At 38.7% G+C, this 23,615-nt stretch overlaps 1 protein-coding gene across 3 annotated transcripts in view; it reads right to left on the reverse strand.

The window, feature by feature from the left end:
• Positions 1–497: 497 nt before the first annotated feature.
• Positions 498–23,615, reverse strand: part of RTTN (rotatin) — a 160,209-nt gene continuing 137,091 nt past the window's right edge. For 2 of the 3 annotated variants that reach the window (XM_087439327.1, XM_087439328.1), the window contains exons 41-49: positions 21,359–21,464; positions 20,503–20,600; positions 19,213–19,290; positions 15,398–15,524; positions 13,038–13,240; positions 9,862–10,129; positions 3,296–3,399; positions 2,135–2,204; positions 498–1,258 (exon numbers count right to left, since the gene is read on the reverse strand). In XM_087439327.1, the coding sequence (XP_087295453.1) occupies positions 1,173–1,258; positions 2,135–2,204; positions 3,296–3,399; positions 9,862–10,129; positions 13,038–13,240; positions 15,398–15,524; positions 19,213–19,290; positions 20,503–20,600; positions 21,359–21,464 (1,140 nt within the window). In that variant the 3' untranslated portion in view covers positions 498–1,172. The other variant, XM_087439329.1, reaches the window with a different exon arrangement.

The following is a 23,615-nucleotide window of genomic DNA, read 5'->3' on the forward strand; positions in this document are numbered from 1 at the left end:
AATAATTTTCAGACCCTACAAATTTATCTGCTTCTATTTCAGTATTTAACATATATTTTGTCCTCATGCTTCCAGCTTAAATAACATCATGTAGCTTATTTTATTGATGATAGTAATTTGGTAACAGCACTTAATAAAAAATGTTTTTTTCTATTAACCATAATTCAATTAGAAAATTTTTTCCTAAATACTGAATGTATGTATCTGTATGCGTGTGTGTATACACACACGCATACAGATATGTATTTCAGCTTTTATTTTTCTTTTCTTAGACACCATTTTTTATTCTTACTTTCAAAAGTGTTGGGAAAACTGGTGAAATTGATTAGCACTTGAATTGATTTTGATTTAAGTTCTGGGTTCAAAACTACATGTTAGTTAAGAGTTCTGTCATGGAGCACTTGACAGAGCTTGTTCCTGCTCGACTTTCCAGTCTTCTTCTTCATGATGTTTTGTGCTGAGCTGGAATTTGAACCCAGGCCTACATGACCATAAACTCTATTTCTTTCTTCTTTATTACACAGCATTTCAGAAGGTGAAAATAAAAAAATATAACAGATTTACAAATCATATGGAAAGGAGTTAGTATCAATAAAAAACTGCATAAAGAAGCTACTCACGAGATTATACACATTTACATCTATCCCTTCACCAATGTGTATGTTCTGGATAACATAAAGGTTTGAAAAATAAGGATTTGTATTGACAAGAGCCAAATTTCATGCAAAAATTTTTTTCAAAAAGAAAAGGAAATCAGAACACAGTGTCTTCTTTCAATTCTTAAAATTTATATTCATGAGACTGACAAAAGTGCCAGTAGCAATTATTAGTCAATTTTCAGTTCCTAAAAATATTTTATTTTATTAAATAACTGTTAAATATGATTTTTTAAAACAAATTGCACAGGAAAATGTACAAATGTGTATGTTCCCAGAACTTTCTATGTCTTTACTCCGCCATCTCCTTGTCCGCTGCTCTTATGGTAGAGAGCTGGTGTGAAGGGACAGAGCTGGGACGTCACCAGTTCCGTTTCTTGTTAGGAAGGAAGGGCATCCACACCTGGTAGAGATTTAGCATGTCTTCAGGCAGCAGGTGCTGCACAGAGAGCTTGCTTCAAGCTTGGCTCACCTATCTGGTGGACGTCAGCTTCACGGCAGAGCACCTCACAGCGCTCACGAAGAGTTCAGAAGCTGCACGAGGTTTTCAAGACATTTCAAATAATAGGCATTTAGAGGGGCTTCTTCTGAGTTTGAGAAAGCTGAGATAGAAAAATAAGAGTATGGAAGAGTAAGATTATTAAACTGAATACTACCCTTAACAGTGGAGACACACACACAGACACACATGAATAGGATTTATAAGTAACTTAAAGTTCTATTTAACTGCTATAGCATTGTAGCAATATCTCACATTTTAAAAAAATTAAGAAGTTATAGAATTTATATTTATTTTTTATTAGCCAAAGAGTATAAACAAAAAAACAACACATCCATACTGGATACCATTATTTATAATCCCAAATGAATGCCTTGCTCTTTTTATGTACACTCCTCCTAACACATAAACTCTAACATAACTCAATTATTCACTACCTCCCGAAACTCATGGTCACAACTAGAAACAAACCAAAAAACCCACAAACCACTGACAAAAAATCAGACTACAAAAACACAAATTAATAACCACCGACCTAGTACAGTACAGGAAAGACACAGTTCAGTGTCCTAGCATAAAAAATGTTCAGATAATAATGCTCATTGAAAAATGGTGTCACTCAAAACAAAACACGCGCTTTGAAAAGAAAACCCTGCCTCATATCGTGATCACATCGCAGGGCCGAGCGGATACAGGGGCAAAGGGATCTATTCTCGGAAGACTGTAATTCAACTCCCTGATGTTAGATCCAAGTTTTCTGTTCAAGGTCAACTCTAATTGGGCCCAGGTCTTATCACCTAAGAACACACTTTAGCATGGTAGCCACTGGCAAAGGACTTTTAGGACAAGAAAAAAATGACGTGGAGAAAGATCACAGACATTAAGAAACTATCACATCTCAACCCTTCATTTGGCAGAACATTTTATTCACTCAATAGTTTCCAGGTTTAACTGCAATCTCTTTAACGATGAAACTTACCTTTCCTTGCTAAGGAGTATGCTTCATCCACTCTTCTTTTTATGGATGGGTTTTTCAAAGTTGTTTTTGCCTGGAGATAACACGGAACAATCCATTAATTAGATTTATTCCCACGTGGTAAAGGTCAGAATACACAATCCTAATTCTGCCATTGCTGACTGCAGTGTTAACAGGATTTATAAAATACATAACGCAGCTAGACAATTCTATTTTACTACACGCCATGGTGCCATCACCCACGTCCCTCCCTATCTCACTTCTTTCTCTGCTGTCCCACACTCTTTCTTCCCTTCCTTCATCCCTTCTCCCCTCATCGCCATTTGCTATTTAAACTGCTCAATCTTAATTTCAGTATTTCATATTCCCTCACACCTCAGATTTCAGGTCAAGTATATGGAACATTGTTGGTCAGCTAGTCGACAAATATCTATCGAGTGACTACACAGTGCCGAATCCTGTGCTAAGCCCTGGGGATTAACGGGTGAAGGCAACAGCAGCAGCCTCTGTCTCGTGTGTGCTGACGCCGCCAGTGGGGAGAACAAGGAGCATGGATCGGGGACGGCCAGTTGAGAGCACCATTTGGGGAGGGCTGTCCCTCCTAACACTGTCACTTGGCCACTATTTAATTGCTAGTACATGTGGGTATTTCTCTCAGCAGTGAGATGCCTGCAATGAAAGAAGACCAGAGGTCAGAGAAAGAGCAGGTGTAAGTTCCTACCTGCCCGCCGCTCCCTCAGGCCAGCCCTATGCTGCAGCCTGACAAGAGAGCTTATGTCAAAACTCAACAACGGCACATACTAGAGAAAGGGGTATCACACTGTTGGATCAAACTTCATTATTTGGTTTCATTTCAAGACGCATTTTTCCTCGACATCTCTTCCAGAAAAAAACAATCTATACTAACATTACACATATATGGCAAATTAACTTATATTAACAGGGAAAATTCACTCAAAAGAGAGACACTGTTCTGAGACATCCCATTGAAATGATTAAATGAAAAAGATTTCAAGTGATGGTTTACTAATTGTGCAAACGCACCAAGGCAACACGTGTCTTTGACTTCTTTTTCTTTCTTGCTGATACTCCTCTGACGGCCCTGGACGCATCCTGAGAGGCTTGCTTTTGCCCCTAAGTATGACAAAGATGTAAAAAACTGACCTTCTGATAATTGTGAATCAGAGCCCAAAGCGCAGCTGCTCCAATCCTCTGAGCATTTTGATTCTCGCTTTCCAGACAGGCAGCTAGCACACTAATGACTTTTTCTAATAATAAACACATTAAAAAAAAAAGTCAGTCCCAGACATTACATTGTATTCTTACCTTGGACTAGTCAGATACCCTCTTTTTTCCATCAGAATATATACAAAGTTGGTTTCACTAGACTATGGCAAAAGCAAACTTTTATACCATGTGGTATGTGGGAGGACAACCTCAAAACAAATTGTTTTCAGGCATAGAACAGTCAGGGAAGCTGAGTCTGCCTAATTTTTTTGGCCCTAATTCAACAAAGGCACATTCATTTAAAGACAACAACAGTGCAGAAATAAAGTAATTACATAATGAGTTACATTAATGAGCTGTTCAATTATAGCTCAGATTTTGGTGTGCAGGAAAACACACTTCCTCTTATGATAAATTATAAAGACTATTATACAAACATATCAATAGCATGGGCTATTATATATAAAACAATAATCAAGAAATACCATATTAGTTAAGCCTTTTTAAAAAGGACTAAACATTTTAGAGGAATGTGTGTGTGTGTGTCAGAGGAAAAAGTGATTTAAAGGCATGTCACCACACAAGATGCCCCCTTTTTGCAAAGCTAGCCAGAGTATGAAATCAAAACTTACAAATTATCTGCAGCAGCCTAGGTATTTTAAGTGAAGATGCATAAAAGTCTAGTCCCAAGGAAATTGTCAGAATGTTTCAGAACAATATATGAATCTATTTTATTACTTATTTTATACATCATTAAACTGTCAAGGGTGCAACACTTGTTTTGGGGACTCTCTCTACATCCAGTGACTACTCCCCACCCACTGGATGCACCCCTGAGTGAGGCTGAGGGCAGGGTCTGGGTCACTCACTGGTGTACATTCCAGTCAAGGAGCCAGTTCATTTTAGGGGCTCAATAAATACTAGTTAAATGCAAGATTCCATAATTAAAGCAAACAAAAGTGCTGTTTAGGTGATTCTATTCAGAATTTTTAAAGAAATTTTAAGGAATTTAGAATCTTTCACAGAAAAAAAAAGCTACTCCATGAAGTGAACTCTGAGCAGGGGAAGGACAGCGCGGAAGGTGGGAGTGGGCACAGCAATGCTCCTGCCAACTGCCCCTCCCGCCTCACCACCTCGTCTGCATTCCATGGTTCCCGTGCTTTCCCTGTATCATAACTACTGTAATTATCTTACATAAATAGTTGTGTGATGAAATGCATCATGGGAGGTGATGGTGGCAGCTGGTACTCAGGACACAGCATCAAATAGGAGGGTGACTTCCATGTGTTCCAGCTGAGTATCATCAAGTGATGCTTTTATATACTGTACCAAACCCTCAGAACATATAAGCCAGGATCTAAGTAAGTTTATAATAACTCCTTCTACCAGTTACTCTCTCTCAAAAATTTTTAATAAAGCACATCTATAGGTCAATTGATGTAGTGTCCCCTATGATAATACACGTGGATTGATTTTTTTTTGATCACATTTTACTGTGAAATATGACATGTATACAAAAAAGGACATAAAACATTTTTGAGTTTAACAAATAGGTATGAAGTGAACTCCAACATACATGTATAAACAACCTCAAGAGAAAAGATACTAGTAAAATGTAGTTAAATAATTAGGAAATGATAGGTTTGGAATATTTATTACCTTTCTTCTTAATATAATTGATTTAATTCTAAGTTTAGGGATGTCATGTTGGCAGCTTGAAATCAGCTATAGTGAGTGTACTTATACCATGAATATCAACAAATGCCAGTCAGGGTTGAATCAGTGGTAAAGCTGAAAGGGGTTTCAGTTTTATGAATATATTTTGCATATGGGTGAGAAACAGTTTTAACAGTATTTTACATATCAGATTTAATGACAATAAATTTATTGGAAAAAGAGCAGACTGTGATGCAATTCTGTTTGTCAAATCGTGACTGAACTGCAACCATAGACTGCCTACAGACACAAGAGTTTAGCAAAAGTCAATGCAAGTGTTTTTGAATATCCACTGGCCACACAGAATTGACAAGACAAAGAGTATCGTGTATTGTACTATAATCTATAAGGTGTGTGCTATACACTCTTTATACCAGTAAAATTTATATATTTATATATAATAAAATTTCTATATATTCAATATATATCCTACTCCTCTGTTCAGAGCCAGCAGGTAAACATTTACCAGAACACTCTGTGTTCTTGTCAGGTTTTGCTAACAAAGTTATGCTAGCTTCACAAAATGAGCGACTATTTCCTCTGTCCTCTCTGGAAGAGTTCAGTCTCTTTGGAATTACTTGTTGCTTAAATGTTTGGTGGAACTCACTGGTGAAGCCATCTGGATCTAGGGTTTTCTATGTAGTTAGATTTCTGACTAACACAATGTCTTTCATAGCTATTAGACTTTTTGGTTTTTAATTTTTTTCTTGAATACATTTTTCTAAGTTATTTTTGTCAGCACAAGTGTCCATTTCATCTTTTTTTCTTTAGTTTTCTATAGATTCACTATAATGTGTCTAGGAGTGGGTTTATTTTTATTTATTTGCTTGGAATTATCTCAGTCTTCTGAATCTGTCGATTAGTGTCTTAAAACAGTACTTAAAATTTTCAGCCATCATCTCTTCAAATATTTCCTCTCTCTTCTCCTCTCCTTTGAGGACCTCAATTAAAGATGCAGTTAGACTGTCTCAATGTATCTGCTTTGTCACTTACTCTTTATTCTTTTAATCCTTTCTCATCTTTTTAGCTCTCTGTGCTACATTCTGGATGTTAGTTTTCTGATCTATCTTCTAATTCCTAAATTCTCTCCTCTGCCACACCTAACTTGCTGCCAGAATGTATAATGAGTTTTTAATTTTGGCTACTCAAGTTCTAGAATAGTGCTGTCCAATAGAACTTCCTACAATGATGGCAATATTTATACATGTGCTGTTTAATAAGACAGCCAGTAGCCACATGTAGCTTATGTAACTGACAAACTGAATATTTTAATTAACTTAAATTTAAATAGCTACACATGGTTAATGATTATCATATTGGACAGCAAAGTTCTAGAATTTCTATTTGGTTCTTGTTTCAAATCTTTCCATTTTTTAGTTTCCTATTCTCTGCAAATATTTTAGAGCTTGTCATTTATTTAAATATGACATAAATTTGTTTTTAAATCTGTGTTTTATAATTCTAATACTGAAGTCCAGGCAGCTAAGTTGGTATTTTTGCCCCGTTGGTTCTATTCATGTAGCCATGTTTCCTCATGTGCTTGATCATCCTTAACTGTGTACTGGTTAATGCTTTTGAAAAATTATTTGTGGAGGCTCCCTGAGGCCTAGTATGAACTTGTCCTCTATCCATCAGAGTGGCAGTTTGCTTCTGCTAAGCAGCCAGAGGCACTGTCAATCCAAGACCAGCTCACCCCATGGTCATGGGCCAGCCTATGAGTCTGGGGGGCAGAGCTGTGAGGGGCAGTCTGTGGTGGCCGTTGTCACACTTGTTTTTCTTTTCTTCATAGTCACCTGGATGAGGGTTGGGGGATCAATTTAATTCTGATTCATCCTTCTCCTAAGAGGTTGGTTCTTTGGAGTTCTAGCTTAATACACGCAGGATGGCCCATAACATCCCCATCTTGGAGAGTCTTGACTTCTGTTTCCTGACCCTTTGGCACTCCTGAACAAAAGCTATCCGTGTAATGTTGGCAAATGTCCTTGGGGCGAAAGAGCTTTCTATATACTTCTTACCTCTCTGGGCACAAACTTTCAATCAAAATTGGCGTGAAAGTTTCCCACTATCTTTTCAGGTCTTTGATTTTTTTTTAAGGAGAATTTTAATATTTTATCTAGCATGTTTTTGTTTTTTTCAGAGGAGACCTAGCCTGACATTACCAGAAACAAGGAGTACTCTGGATCTATTTCTTTTTCTTTGGTGAGGAAGATTGGTCCCGAGCTAACATCTGTTGCCAATCTTCCTCTTTTTTGCTGAGGAAGATTAGCCCTAAGCTAACAACTGTGCCTATCATCCTCTATTTTGTATGTGGGACACTGCCACAGCATGGCATGATGAGCGGTATGTGGGTCCACACCTGGGATTCGAACCTGCGAAGGCTGGGCTGCCAAAGCAAAGCACGTGACCTTAACCACTGTGTCACCGGTCCGGCCCCACTGGATCTATTTTTTTTTTTTTTTTTGTGAGGAAGATCAGCCCTGAGCTAACATCCATGCCAACCCTCCTCTTTTGGCTGAGGAAGACTGGCCCTGGGCTAGTATCTGTGCCAGTCTTCCTCCACTCTACATGGGACGCCGCCACAGCATGGCCTGATAAGCAGTGCATCGGTGCGAGCCCGGATCCGAACTCGGGCCGCCAGCAGTGGAGTGTGTGCACTTAACCGCTACACCATGGGGCCGGCCCGCCACTGGATCTATTTTTAACTGCAAGGTCAAGCCCTACTGCCCACTCCATTCCTGACCCTCTAGACCAGATGTTTGGGTGCTACTGATCAGAGTCATGTAGCCTTACCTGGTAGATGTTTAAGCTAGCTGACTCTGCCAAGCCCTCCCTCTGGATCCCCAAGTGGAAATGGGAGGCAGCGCCTGTGACATGCCCTTACAGGTCCACACAGAAACTGCACAGCTGCCGCCTCCTATCCCTGCCCTGAAGACACCGTTCTCATATCTGTGGGGCTGGGGAAGCTCTTTCTTACCACAAGTTTGTCTATCTGCTTTCAGCTAATGAAGGAAAGGGAGCATTGCTGATACAAGGAAATGCTAAAAATAAATCCAGAGAGATCCATGAGCGGAAAATGTGGACTTTTCCTTCGGTTCCCGAAAAGCCTGTCCTTTTTCTAACTCTCTCAATAATAAAGTTGTGATCAGTAGTCCCCAAAGAAAAAACTTCCTCTGAGAAAGGTGAATAACTAATAAGAGACACCAGCATGGGAACAGATCCCTCACACACACTATCTCACTGCCCCGTGAGGTCGGGCCTATCGTTCTCACTTCACAAATGTGAGGACTGAAGCGGAGATGGTGAAGAAGGATGGAACAGAGCCACAGAAGCCCACCCCCACGACGGCCAGCACAGTGTCAGTGGAGGCACTCTAGGAAGGCAGAGTGCAGATCCACAGTAAATTTAGGTAAGTGAAAAGCTGGCTGAACTTCTAAAATTATTTCATTTCTAGCAGTTCAATTATTATCAGAAAAACAGAATTATGACCACACACAAAGCAGAATGTAACTAGAATCATTTCCATTCATTTGGAAAACTCCATGTTTCATAGAAAAACACTTCTAAGAAAAGATTAAGTGAAAACATGAAAGGAACAGAGAACTAATATATCTTGAGCATTTACCATGTACCATAAACAGTGCTTGCTAGGTACTTTAGGTCTGTTTATAAACTAATTTCTACCAAAAACCAAGAAAGGAGGGATTATTTTATTAGATGAAGTAACTGCTCCCAGAGAAGCTGCCTGAGGTGATGTTGGAATGAGTACATAAGGGGTTGGCATCCAACACCAGGTGTGTGGGCGTCTAAGGCCCACCTCTTTTTTTATTTCATGATAACACAATGTCTCCTTATAAAACTCTCTCCCTATGAAATTCACACACTCCTCACAGAAACAGCACATGGTTGCAGAAACAGATCTTGCCATTTCTCTCTTTCTGTTTCAAAATTTTTCTGAATCCTCACCAATTGTCACCTCCATCTGTCCTATATCTCAGAATGAAGTCTCTGTAAGGCTAATTTCACCGTTTGGTCTTGGGTCCTGAACTCTCCTGCCTACTCAGGCTCTCAATCACCAAATAGTCACTGAGTGCTCACCAGTGACAGGCACAATTCTAGGTGCTATAGATAAACATCAAGAGAAGAGACAAAAACCTCTCGACCTTGTAAGAGCCTCTGTTCTAGTGTGGGAAGACTAGGAATAAACAGATATATACTGGAAGTATACAGCATATCAGCTGGTAGTAATGTTACAGAGAAAGATAAAACAGGGAAAGGAGACAGAGTGAGCGGGAGGGGAGAGGAGGCAGGAAGAAGGGTGTGGGGATTACAACTTTGATAGGCTGGTCTGGAAAGGCTTCACCTTCACCGACAGGGCAGCATTTGCTCAAAGACTAGAGGAGGGAGGGGAGTTAGAGGATGAGCGAGGAGAGATGGGAAGAGTAGAGGCATGGCCAGAGAGCATCCATGCCCACGCTCCTCCTCCTCCTTGCTATCTCCTGGATCCACTGTGGCCATCAGTGACTGACTTGACCCCAGGAGACTCTGGGCAGTTCCCTGAGGACTGGAGCCATGGCTGATTTGTCTCTCAGGACAGGAGTCATGCCTGATTCAATCCCACAGACCCTGCCTCCCACAGTGCTTTGAACATGGTGGGTGCTCAATAAATACCTGGCAAATTATTTATAAAATTATTTTGTGCTTTAATCTGAATGGAATGCTCTATGAATAACCATATGTAGAAATGGATGCATGTGTATGTGTGTGTGGTATATAATGTGAATACTCACCATTAGCCAGGATCTTGGGCTTATTGGCAGGACTGAAGCAAATATTATGAAAAATAAGAAGTGGTATATAAGGGCTGCTCTTATGCTTGTATTTGCTCATCTCTGTAAGTAAGTCTAGACAGCCATCAAGCCTCAGGATCATTTGTTGCCCATCTTCTCCAAATGATATATTCAGGAGTAACTTCAACCAAAGAATGGTCAGATTACTGAGATGTTTATTTCCTCCTTTTGGCAATGTTAGAGATAGAAAGTTCTGTAAGAAGTTACTCTGTGGGTAAATAGAGAGAATATTATTTTCTTCTTGAGCCTCTTCATTATTTTCCTAGTCCCTTGGAGACCAATTAACTAGCATTCTGCTCTTCGTTTCCCCAACCTTAATTTCTCCTTCCTCCTGATACCTTCCAAATACTCCATCTATATTGTTTCCAGGTATAAGTGAAAAAGTCAAGGAGAACAAAACAGTGCTCAAATTTTAATTCTTACTAATTCTTTCCTGATGATGGATAAAGAAAACTATAGTCAACTCTTAATTATTTAGGATTGACAATTCAGTTTGGGATTTTTTTCAGGCCTTTTGAGTTTTCTCTTTCCGTCTGCCTTCTGGCAACTTTACTACTCATTAAAAGCTATCCTATGGGGAGGAAAAAAGAAAACCAAATCTGTCTTGGATAGCAGTTAACAACTCCGGTAGTACAGAGGATATATGAATCTCTATAGCTGCAAGCGTGTTAAAAAAATCTGTGTGTACATCTTACATTCATTTTGCCCTAGCTGCTTATCATTACAGATGATCTGTCATGGCTACATGTCATTCTAATAAACCTACAGATGAGAAAGGTTTATTACTTGAACTGTAAGAGTTACTTCAATCTCCAAAAAAAACCCCTTCCACAAAACCCCACCAAACCCTTAATTAAGTGAAAGATAACTTATTGTCTAGAATAATCTATATGCAAAGAAAGACAGACAGTATAAAAGTCCTATATCAAGAAGCAGCCCAGGACAGCACGGGAACCACAGTCATCTGGACATTTTGACCAGGGTGCAGAAATGTTATCACTTAACTTTCATAACTGCCCAGAATATCTCATCTCTCTCTCTGTTTAATAATCTACTCTGGCTTATTACTTCAGTTCTCCTGGATCTAAATCAAGATGTTGGCTTGAATCTATAAAATAAATTTAACACTTTAATGTAAAAGGACTCTGAGTATAAGAACGAAATGAACTACAGAAATACCAGCAACATTATCCAAGCAACAGGTAAACTGTAAAACGACACACCCACTTTGCACTGCATTTGCCATCACTCATACCTACTTCTCATCTCTCAGCCCAAATTAATGCTTTTTAGATTCATCCCTTGCCTTTCCCAATTAGCTAGACTTTGCCATGATATTGGAGATTTGGGGTAGACAAGAGTGATAAAACATATAGCAGTGCTTTAAATTGTAAGTGTGCTGTGGGTGTTCCTTCTTTTTGCTGGGCCTAAAGATGCTTTGAGACAATTTCCTACACTAGGTAGAATGTAGAGAAACATGCCACGGTAGAGAGAAACTGAACATTTAGAATCTCAGTTGTACAGTAGTGTTAGCTACATTTTCTAATGCCTATAGATGAAGAGGTGTAACTGCAAGTGTCCGTGGCTCATTATAACTTAATGCAGCAGCGGAAGGCTCAGGGGTTTCCTAATTAAAACAGAGGAAAAACAACTTGATTGATCTGCACCTAAAATAGAGTCTGATCACACTTGCTTCAAAATATGCTTAAGTACAGTACCAGAGTCACAGGTTGAGCGTTGAAGATCTTAGAGATCATTTTGTTTAACCTAATAATTTTAAAAATGAAGAAACTTTAAAAGAAGCTTAAAGAGAATAAGTCCCCAGCTCAAAGTCACATACCAGACTCAAGATTAGCACTTACATTCCTTTTGGGAGTTCCTACGTTGTTTTCGCCCACTGTGCTCTATAAGAAAGCGGCAGAAAGCACTGCCCCTCTGGTCTATGCTCTCACGTATGGGAAGGATGGTCATCACATATATCCAGTTCAGGAGGACTTAATATCTGTGTGTGTATGTATATATACATACACACATACACACACATATATGAAGAAAATATATGCATGTGCTGGTAAATAAACAGCTGGCTCCAGTGACAGCAGTGGATCCCTGATTTGCACCTTTTGCCAATTTACAAGGTGTGACTACTCCCACTGTGGCTGATTCCAAGATACCACAGTGATGTCATCCAGTTTGCGAAACTCATGAAAATTAACAATGACACTCATGAACCAACGTGAGTCAGCTCCAACACACCACTGAAAAGATCTTTCCTTAGTAAGACAGCTATTTATTTGGAGATTGCACTCAAAGCGTTTTTTTGCAGGCGTTTGAGAAGATGACACAGGAAAGGAAAAGGAAACAATTTTTACAAATACTGTCAACTTCTGCAATTTATCTTGGCCTTCATGTAAAACACACAGAAGCACTCAAATTACTATGTACTACTAAGTAATAGATAATCTGATCATATTCAAATTTTAAGGGACCTTTCAAATTAGGGATTCTGTTTATACACATCTAAATATAGTCACTGAACATGTGTACTAGAATTGTTGAAATCACTCGACTCCTTTTAAAGTCCCCTAAGTTAACATCAGTGATAACAAGTCTAGCTTCGGCACTGGAGCCCCAGAGGACTGATAAAATCACCAATTACGTCATAAAGCAGTGAGGTCTAACTTGGCAAAAGGAGGGTGTGATTTCATAAACCATTTTGACAATGTAAATTGAACTCAAATTCTTATAGCTCAATTTGGTCTGTTTAAAGATCCATATATTACTTTTATGATCTCAAATAAATGTGAGACTGCTGTCTCTCTAAAACCTTCATTTTTGAGACAGAGAAAATATAATCCAAAAGCTAAGAAGATAAACTAAAAGGAAATGTATCATCATATTCTAGCTTCTGTCACTTTTCATGTATCATATATCAACTGGCTTTAAACAAAGCAAACCTCTTAATCCTTTTACAATCCTGTAAAATAAGATGTGTTGAAATCATAATAAATTAATCCTAGAAATTGAGTTCTAGACTTTTCACACATGTCCTTGATTAGAAGGATTATTTGACTGAGTATCTTTTTTATGACATGAAGGAGAGTGTAAGTACTCACTTTCTGAATTACTCCTTTACAGTCATGTGACAAGGCCAGGTTTGAAAGAAAGAGAAAGACCATCTGCTGAACTGCGGTGTTCTCGAGAGGCATCTGGGAAGCCAACTTCAGGATACAGAGCATCAGAGAGCTGCCGGGGGCTCCTCTATATGCAGCTTGAACAGGATACTGTCCATAACTTGACCAACAAAGAGAACTGCAACCTTAAAAAACAACAGCCTATTATAATGTCTTCTCAGTTTCGATGTTTGGTAACGCATATCTGTCTATCAAATGTCTTGGCCATTAACCTGTGAACTGCAAATCAGCACTGAAGGCTAGTGTTGATGTCTACATTCAACCTAATGCATTCACTGTCTTCATTAAGGGCCTAATGATCTCAACAGAGCATTTAAAAACACTAGGTTTATTTTTTTAAAAAGAATAAAATAAGCATAATAGGGTTTTTAATAGTTCCTAAAGAAGACATCTAAATAAAGTCCTGTGTAGAAGAACAGAATTTTAGAAATAGGAGGTAATTTTGTCTAATGCCTTCATTTTACACAAGAAAAACAAAAAATGAGGAACACAATAATCTTGGGGTGGAGGGACAGGACAAATGCTACCAGCCATATATGCTAGATGAAGGTACAGAGCTCAGAAAAGTCAGTGACTTGCTCAAGGTCACACAGCTCATAAGTAGCAAGAGCCAGCAGTGTTGTCAACTGATTTTCCAGAGTCCAGTGTTTTCTCAGTAAATTAACAACCATATGGAGTTTATCAAGGGAGAAAAATAATCATAAAAGAATTAAAAATACTTTTTACTGTATTGTTAACATAAACCAAAGGTGTAATTAATCATGAAAATCCATACAAGGAGTCCAGCTTAAGTATAACTAGATCAGAATCAAATGCATGCTGTAAAACAAACTCACGAAAGGCAAGTAAACACAAATAAATATAGTGATCTTTCCTGTATTCACATTATATAGCAGTATCCAAATACCAAGGTTTCCATTAGCTGTTACACAAAACTGTCACTAAATGATGCAGTTTTGCTTGGAAACAAACCAGACGGGAAAATAAAAAGTTTCTCAATTTAGTAACCTAACCACATTCTAATATTTATATCAATTTTAAGTATAAAAGTAATATCAATTATAGTTTCAAAAGATTTATATTACAGTAGATCTAGTTTCTTTTGCTCAATATTCATCCACTGATTCTTTTTTCCTCCTTACTTCCCTAAACCCTAAGTTTCGAAGTGAAGGGTAGGGTAAAGAAGGACAATGTGCAGAGGCAACACTTGAGAGACAGCGACCCTGCACTGGTCACGCTGTAAGAGCTAGAAGACATGGCGAGAGGAGACTGTCCGAGCAGAACTGAGGACAAGAAAGTTAGCAGCAGCAGAATGAAAACAAGGACAATCCTGCATCGTGGTGTACTCCACACACCACAATGAAAGTTAAGGGGTCCAGAGCTTGAAAGTCTGTTTACGTCATAAGCCAGAGACAAGCTGAGTGGGCTACAGAGACCGACGGCTCCAGAGTGGAGGTGGAGGCTGGCGCTGGACTATCAAGGAGTAAGTTATCCCCAGCACGTGGCGGTGACTACGTGGCTCTGAAGTTTTTAAGTTCCAGTCCTTTCTCTGTATATCTTTTGATATTTGGAGGACCCAGTTGCTGAGCTGCTGAATGTTGCCAGAAGGAAGCACACCGACTTGCTGACTGGTTAAACCTTAAATTTATGACCAAAGTTTCAAATGGGAAATTAATACTGCCAGCAATCCTACTTCACTTCCCTAGCAGGCTTGCTTTCTCTCGGCTCAAACAGCGATTTCACATCTTCTCCTCACGTCAGCTCTACCCTTGTCTTTGCTCACTCTGAGTTGCTGGCCACTAATGACGCACGGCCCACAGCAGGCGCTCAATAAAATGTCTGTGACATGAATGAACGAGAGGCGCTCCAATGACACTGACTCTTCCCAGAACAACTGTATCTAGAATTCACTGTCATCACGCCAGTCTCCTGCTTTAGAATCTATAGTTTTAACCTTTACCTGGTTTTTAAGGTCTTACATCTTAATTTTCACTCTCAGTTTTCGTATTAAATTCAATTTCCCACTGCCATATAATCCAGCCAGTTTCCCCCTCTCTATTCCTTGAGCCGTCTAATGACTCCTTGTATCTTAACAGACATACTAAAATATCTTGTCTGTTCTTATAATACCTACAAGAAAGCATGCCTTTAACCAACATACCCTCAATAAGTAGGAGAAACACTTCAAAATACGTATTGGTTTTCCTAGTCCACTTTAACTACATTATGCAAAATTAGCATGCTAGTATATTTACTGAAAGGCAGTATCGGGTTCTATTTACCATTTGGGAAATTTGCAGTATAGACACAAAGTAGCTGCAGGGCAATTTGCATCAACGAATCGTCCATCAGAAGCCAAGGCCAGAGAGAGTGCAAGACAGGGACAAGATGAGCTTCAAGAGCTGCTTCCTGTTGTGGAAAGGAAGTAAAGACAGCATTAGTCTGAATATATGAAAACGTAAAATTAAAATCAAATCCAAAAAAAATGTCACCAACATAAGGAGACAAAAACTGCATTTATCTTTGCTCGGATTAGTGCGAGCTGGCCACCGAATCCAGCACCTCGCCCCAGGACAGCCCTAACCACCAGCCCAACCAGCCTCAGGAGTTCCTTCAACAGAGGGGCGGCCAGGACACGCAGCTCAGGTAAGAAATGCAGAAAACCAGCTTCTGAACATGCAAATTAACAGATATCTCACAACACTGAATAAACTCTTGTAAATGCTCTGATATGGTTAAGAAATGGGATTTTCTGGCTAGGTAAACATTCTGATCAACTCGGAGTTCTCCCCTCTGCCCTCTCTCTCCCTCTGTGTGTATATGTGTGTATACATATCCGGTACGCGTGGACAGACAGACAGATCAGAAGTAGATTACTGTTTTTAAATAATTTGAATATAGTAAAATTCAGTCAAAATATTATGTTAAATCAATAAATTCTTAAGTAACTCCGTCTTTATTATAAAGATCAGTTATTGCTGGGACAACATTAATGGATAAAATACAACTGTTTGCAGCAAATGCAGCAATTTTTTAAATGAACAGGAATTACTAGGCAATTTGTAGACCCATGTGCAGACATGTGAGCATTCATATAAACACACACACCCTACACAATTTTATGCAGCATCAATGGCAGAAGAGAGTGGGAAGTTATTCCCAACGGTCAACAACCTCCATCAGCTTTGCAGTCATTCCCAGCGTTATTTCCAAGTTACTCCCCACGCTGCCTACTCTGCATAAGCCTGGAACACAGCCCTGCATTTGCATCAGGTGACCTTGCTCACCGTTTCAGAGAAGGCAGAAACGATTGGGTAGAAGCTCCTTCTCTCCTCTGCCCTTCTGTCCACATAGGCTAGCTGTGTTTCCATCCATTCCTCCTCCCTGCCTGGCAGTGAGGAGCACATGTTCCTCATCTGTCGGAGACGGACACTCCACACGTGTTTTGGAACACAGCCCCGCCTGCCTCAGGGATCTTTATCGGGATCTTTATCCATCAATCAGTTCTTTTCTTCCTGTCTCTTTAATAATTAGTCCCCGAATTGGTCATTTCTCTTTATATTCAAGCAGTTTACACGCTAGGAGAGACAAACATGCAGACTAACTTCCTTTAATGCTGTATGTCCTAAATCATTAATGCTGTTTTTCATGATCAAGTTTCTAAGAAGAGTACTCTTATTGCTGTCATTTCCTATCTCTTATTTAATCTTCAGCTTACTTCCATTTATCTTCTATCCTGAGGATGCTAGTAAGACCACTCCTATTTTTGTTGCTGTCAAACCTCCAGCACAGAGGCAGCTATTAAAGGTCTCTTTTTTCTTCATTTCCATACAGCCCCTCTATCCTGGATCATCTCCAAACTCTCTCCAGCATTCTCTTCTCAGTTGTTTTCTGCCTTCTTGAATATAAATAGTTATATTTTCCAAGGATATGACATAGGCTCTCACTGTATACTGTCTTAGAAAATTTCACCAATAGTCATGGCTACAATCACCATCTACATGATCACCACACTGATAACTCCTAACATCCCCAGCCTTTATCACCCCTCAGAGCCCCAGACCCACGGAATCTACTGATTACCAGCCATTTTCCCCCCAGATGTCCCAAAGACGCTTTATACTAACATGTGCAAACCCGAACATTAGGATCTCTCGTCCCTACACTTGGCTCTAACGCACTCTTGCATTAAACTAGAGCCTGGAAATCATTCTACATATCTCTTCTCTCTCCTCAATACCTCAAATTTACTCCCCACTCCCCTTTCCCTTTCTACCTGCTCGGGTTACGGTCTCATCATCTCTTGTTACCACAGTCCCCTACCTCTAACCTTGCCCACCCTTCAATTCATTTACCTCACAGCCACCCTGATCTTCCCAGTATGAAAACTCCTTAACGTCACACCTACACAGACACTGGGGTGGGTGTGAGTGACTCAGTGAATTACTACAAGAGCAACCAACAATTAGTAATGGGAGTATGTCACACACCTCAGCTAAGTTGGAACACGAAAAGAAATTAAGAATCTTTGCCCCATAGGACTATATTTATACTCAAAAGTAATCTAAATATTCTTCTTTGGATTTATTTTTTATTAAACAACTTGGAAATGTAGACATGCTTTGACTTATTGAGAGATAACACTTTTATAGATGGCTCAAGTTTTACCAATGTGAACACTATATTTATAACCAGTACCCGGCTAGCCTTTCATAAATCTATATAGGTAAATCTATATAGATCCCACCTGGAAAGTGTTCCAGAGTATTCCCTGAGTAAGGTGTCATGGGTGAATATTAACTGCAACCAGTCACAAGGATACCATTTAGCATAAGGGATCAGAAATTTAGTAAATGACACTTCTATTTTGAGTAAAAAGTTCCTACACTGGGAATTTTAATGAAATGTACAAATACTTAATTCCCATCAAATTGTTTTGAAACATAAATTGTTAATAATGTGTCTTGAACAAATTACGTAACACAGTTTAAGGAATATGTGTTGAAGATGTTCACTTTCCAGATACAGTATGCTTTTTCCAGTTTTATCATGAGTAAAAGCAAGAAGAAATTTTTTTAAAAGGGAAGCTTCTATAATTTATCTCTGTTTTACTTGTTTTCCATAGTACTTGTGTGTGAAAGCTAGTGCTTCAAAAGTGTTATATCACAAAGAAAATCAAAGTGTTCAAGACATTATATCCCATGTAACAGAACTAATGCAGTGTTTTAAATGACAGTGTCAATGCTCACAGACAAAGCAAAATATCTCAGTGGTTCCCAGAGAAACGGGCTGAGTCAACGGCACAGGGAGCCAGCACAGCTGGAAGTGAAGACCCTCCGAAAGGTGGACATGGCCACGCTCGACAACAGCAGTAAGCATTTTCTACTCTGAAGCAGAAGACACACTCGTCTTATGGATACAGACACCTCCATGTATTCCCTTGAAGAGTGTCTGACAAGTGCCTTTGAAAAACTCCTGCCTTGGGGCCGGCCCGGTGGCACAAGCGGTTAAGGGCGTGCACTCCGCTGCGGTGGCCCGGGGTTCGCTGGTTCGGATCCTGGGCGTGCACCTAAGCACCACTTGGTAAGCCATACTGTGGCGGTGTCCCATATAAAGTGGAGGAAGATGGGCATGGATGTTAGCCCAGGGCAGATCTTCCTCAGCAAAAAAAGAGGAGGATTGGCAGATGTTAGCACAGGGCTGATCTCCTCACAAAAGAAAAAAAAACAAAAAAAACCCTCCTGCCTTATAAGATGTACACAGCCATTTCATTCCATCTTAGTAAAAAAACAACTGAAATGCCTAACAGTATGGAAAGAGGCTCAAGTTTGCTTTAGCTGCCTGAAGTCAAAGTTTCAGTAATAAAGTTAAAGGTTAAAATGCTGACATAAACAAGAAATGTCATCAGTGTTGAAGAATAACATCAAGATTAGGTGCATCCATTTCTGAGAATTAACACTAGGTTTAAGGACCAATCAATTGGGCATCTCAAAAACATTCAGAGTTTTCCATTTTCCATCCTATATGATCTCACATAAAAATTAAACTGCTAATGGCCAGCACTGCTATCAAAATTGTGAAAAGTAGGTCTACTTACTTTACATTCTTCATTTTGATAAAGACAGTTTCTTAGGAGCTGCATGGCAATGCTTAACTCTTTAACAAAGCCATCCTCCTGTTTAAACAAAAAGGAGTTGACAAATGTGAACACAAGGACATATTCCACCTTTTATACAGCAATTCCTTCTCCTCAGGGTCACATCACAGTGCGGCCACGCCCTCCCCGGGCCTGACCACCATAACTCTCAGGGACTGACAAGCTAATGATCTCTGAAAGATGCCCAGATCTCAAGCAGCACATCCACCACGGAAAAGCTATTTCTGTTCTACCAAGCATGGAAGAAATGAAATATAGAATAGGCTCCACGTTTCATCTCAATAAAAAGAAGCAGGTACTGAACGGGTTTCAATCAATTCAGGTGTTGGCTGACTTTCTCAATGATGAAGTAAGGGCCTGTGCCTAGAGAGGAAAAAGGGAAAGAGGCAAGAAAAGAAACTGACGAACATGTGACCCCCTGCATCAATGAAATTACAAAATACGGCTTTTCTTGGTTTCTTATCAAGTGCACTAGAAACTAGTTTTTAAATAGATCGCTGCTATAATGGCCTTAGCTATATACATATATATGTATATTTATATATTTATAAATACACACACACATTCCTCTTCTCAATAAGCATGTGTGGCAGATCTTTTTAACCATAGTCATTATTATTAACCAACGCTATTACATAAAAACTGTGTTATTTCGAGTTTACATGAACATGCAGTTTGAACACAAGTCCAGCAGACTCAATGCTAGAAAAAGACTCTCAGAAGTCATGGAAGGACATAAACAGAGATTAGGAATACCAGCTCTGCAACCATCCAGACATGGGGCAAATACTGGCTTTATCAATTACTGCTCGTATGACTATGTTGTCATGAGTGTGCATGAGATAATAAACATGAAATGTTTAGAATAGTGTCTGGCATATAGAAAACACTTATATGCCACTCCTAGTGAACCTACGCTTACTTTGAGAGAATGATTTTTTTCTGTAGTATAAAAAATTTATCATGCACACACCAAAATGTTTATAACAACATATAAAATATAAATCTCATTTAAAGATTTTCAATTGAGAACTAAGACATACACACACAAAACTCCCAAACCCAAACCTGTTAATGTAGAAATCCCATTAATTTATCTGACGGTACCTTGCCTCTAAATCAGATCCTCATTTCAACCCAATAGGTGTCACTGATAAGCACAAGGACACTGGAGAGGTGGTCTCCATGTATGGCCACCCTTCATCCCAGAATGTGGAGACTCCCAGCTACCTTTCTCTTCAGAGCCGCCTTCCCGGGCCTCAGCGTGTCCAGGTTCAGCTGTGCGTTAACGTGCTTCATCTGCTCCACGCAGGTGTCTATCAGATCGGCTGGAAGACAGAATCCAGAACAATGAAAAGCATATTCCATTTCCAATAAGTTAAAACCACGCATAACTAATCAAATTCTCAAAAAAATAATTTTATATTTCCAACCAACTTATTTTTAGTATTTTCAGTGAGAGATTAATGAATCAGAGGGACAAATCAAGAGAACTAAAATGCTAAAGCCCATTTGTTTTCAACCTAGTACAATACTCCCAAAATCTAATTTACATTTTGAGGTATGCATAATTTTAGTAGCAAATCACAATTTAAATTAATGGACTTCATGTTGCTGTTATTCTCTTTCAATTCTAAAACCTGTGTTCCCTGATTCCAGATGAGAAACTACAACACTCTAGAGGGGAAATGTATGTGAAAATATAGAATTAGCTAAATGCTGTTATTACTACTATCAAAACTATGTGTTTCACTCAGGTATGCAATATGCATTTGTGGCTACTAATATTTAATGATTATTAAACTGAGTGATGTGTTGCTTTGTAAAGCTTCTCTAATATTTAGATGTAGAGTCTCTAGAATAAGAATCATTACATAAAAAAGAATCTACACTATAATCTTTTTGTTTTAAAAGTAATGCATGTTTACTATGTTTCTATACAGGAAAAAAAAACTCTATTTTTTTAGTGACACTGAGATTCCAAGTTCTTTACATTTTGAGTCCAAAGAAAATTAAAAAGAACAAGCAGTAAAACATATGAATTGAAAACATGCCATGGAAACAGCTGAGGTGCCCTGCAGCTCACCTTTCAAGGCGTGTTTCTGTGCTCTTCTGCTGACGGCCAGAAGAGACATCAGTGCACTCGCAGCAACTCTCTTCAGGATATCTCTGGAGGGCTTTCCTTCATAGCACTGCAAAGAGTACATATCAAACTGCCTTGAAGAAAAACTTAATCTGGAGCAAAACTGTTGTGAATAAAAGATGTGTGGTATTTAAAAGGTATTGCTAGTTTTCAACTATTCCATGAAATTCACTGGAATCTAAAAAATCTTAAAAGATTTAAGAATGCTCTGTGTGGAGAAGAGTGAATAAGAAATGTATAACATGGAAAAGACCAACAATCATTCTCAAAGACTCTTCATCTAAAGAAAAAAGCTTTCTTTAGTATTAACACACAGCAAGTTCACGCACTTACTCAAATTCACCAGCAAATGTATGTACCTATATGTAACCTCTTTAAAAAGGGCCCTTGGCACAAGGGGTGAAGGGGCACATTTATATGTGACTGACAAATAATAATGTACAACTGGAATCTCACAATGTTATAAACTATTAAGACATCAATAAAAAATAAATAAATAAATAAATAAATATATAAAAGCACCCTTGGAAAACTGCTGAATAGGACAACTGTCATCAAATTCCTCTTTTCTTCTTGTTGAGACACATTCCCCTCCCTCAACTTCCACCCAATATATGGCTGTACCTCAGATGATTTGGTTCTTCCTAACTTTCATTTATACAGTAACATTTACCTCTCGTATGGCATGTTTTTCAAAAAAATATTATTTCTTAATTTTCTTGACTCATGTAAACAAAGAATCACTTGTAATTTTGAAAATACTAATATTTTGATATATTTCCTTTACACATTTGAATGAGTTAAAAAAATTTTCATTATAAAAAATTTCAAATATGTACAAGAGTAGAGAAAAAATAACAGACCTCAAACTTTCTCTTTTCAAAACTGTTTGGCTCAAGTATTTTAAAGTAAATACTAGAAATAAAATAGCATACTCCAGTCTATATAATCATAAAGCCATTATCATGTGTCACATAATTATCAATAATTTCTTGGTATCAACTAACGTCCAGTCCAAATTCAGGTTTTCTCTTTTGTCTCAAAAATGTCTTCTCACAGTTGGTTTATTGGAATCAGGACCCAATGAAGCCCTCACATCATATCTGTACGTTATATCTCCTAAATCTAGATTCACCTGCTTTTCCTCCCCCTATCCAGGGTTTTTCTTTGTGGCTGTTGTTTCCCTCATGTTGTTGAGATGCTGTATACACCAGATCAGTCATCCTAGAGAATGTCCCACATTCTGGATCTGTCTGCTTGCTTCCTTGTCATGGTTTAACTTGCCTCCTCCTCTCTGAATTTCCCATTTACTGGGTGTGCTACCTCTAAAGTCTTGACTAGATTCAGGTGAAATTTTCTGTGGTAAAATTCTCATGTGGATACACATATACATTTTTATTACAATTACAAGGGGTTCACAAATCCAATCTAAGAATCTAGAAGTTCCTCATTTGATTTATAAATATTAGATATTTATATACCAGTAATTTGCAAAATGATCCAGCTTCATAATATCATTATTAAAATTAAGCTTAAATGATTTAATTTTACATAAAATATAGTACAGCATAATTACATAGATGCAACTCCACTTACAATTCCTGACTAGCCTACACTTGGCAACGCAACACTGAAGGAGCCTGCAGAGTGGGGGCCCTCCCAGCTCTACCACCAGGGGTAGCAATTCCATCCTAAATATCTCACTTAGGCTGCCGCTTCCAGCTAGGGAGGTCCCTATCTGGCCAATGGGTCCCATATTAAATGCCCAGGCCCAGGGAGGCTTGATCAAGACCACACTAAGTGTGACCATGAAGAAGGGGGAAAAAAGGAAGGGAAGTATTACAGGATGATGAATATATTTGGAGTATAATCACTATAGTTAACTATGAGAATTTTAAAACTTAATCTTCACCATTAATAGGAAAATTGCTCTCATACACACATCCTTATTGAAACTGCATGTGTTAGTGTTTTGAGGAAAATCAAACCAATCTCATTAAAAAATACTGCTCATCTACTATCCGCAGCAATGAGGGGGAAAAAAGAGGTAAGTCCTCTAGGGAAACAGTTGTGCACATGGATGTGTCTTTTATTCCCTTTGGGATTAAAGACAAACACACACAAGTTTGGAAACTAGAGAGCAGAGGGAAGAATGGCAAATGTGTTATCAGGGTTGAGAATCCTGAATTCTGATTAGTGA

Source organism: Ceratotherium simum, chromosome 14 (assembly GCF_057802395.1).
Source record: "Ceratotherium simum simum isolate JZ-2026a chromosome 14, ASM5780239v1, whole genome shotgun sequence".
Classification (NCBI taxonomy): Eukaryota; Metazoa; Chordata; class Mammalia; order Perissodactyla; family Rhinocerotidae; genus Ceratotherium; species Ceratotherium simum.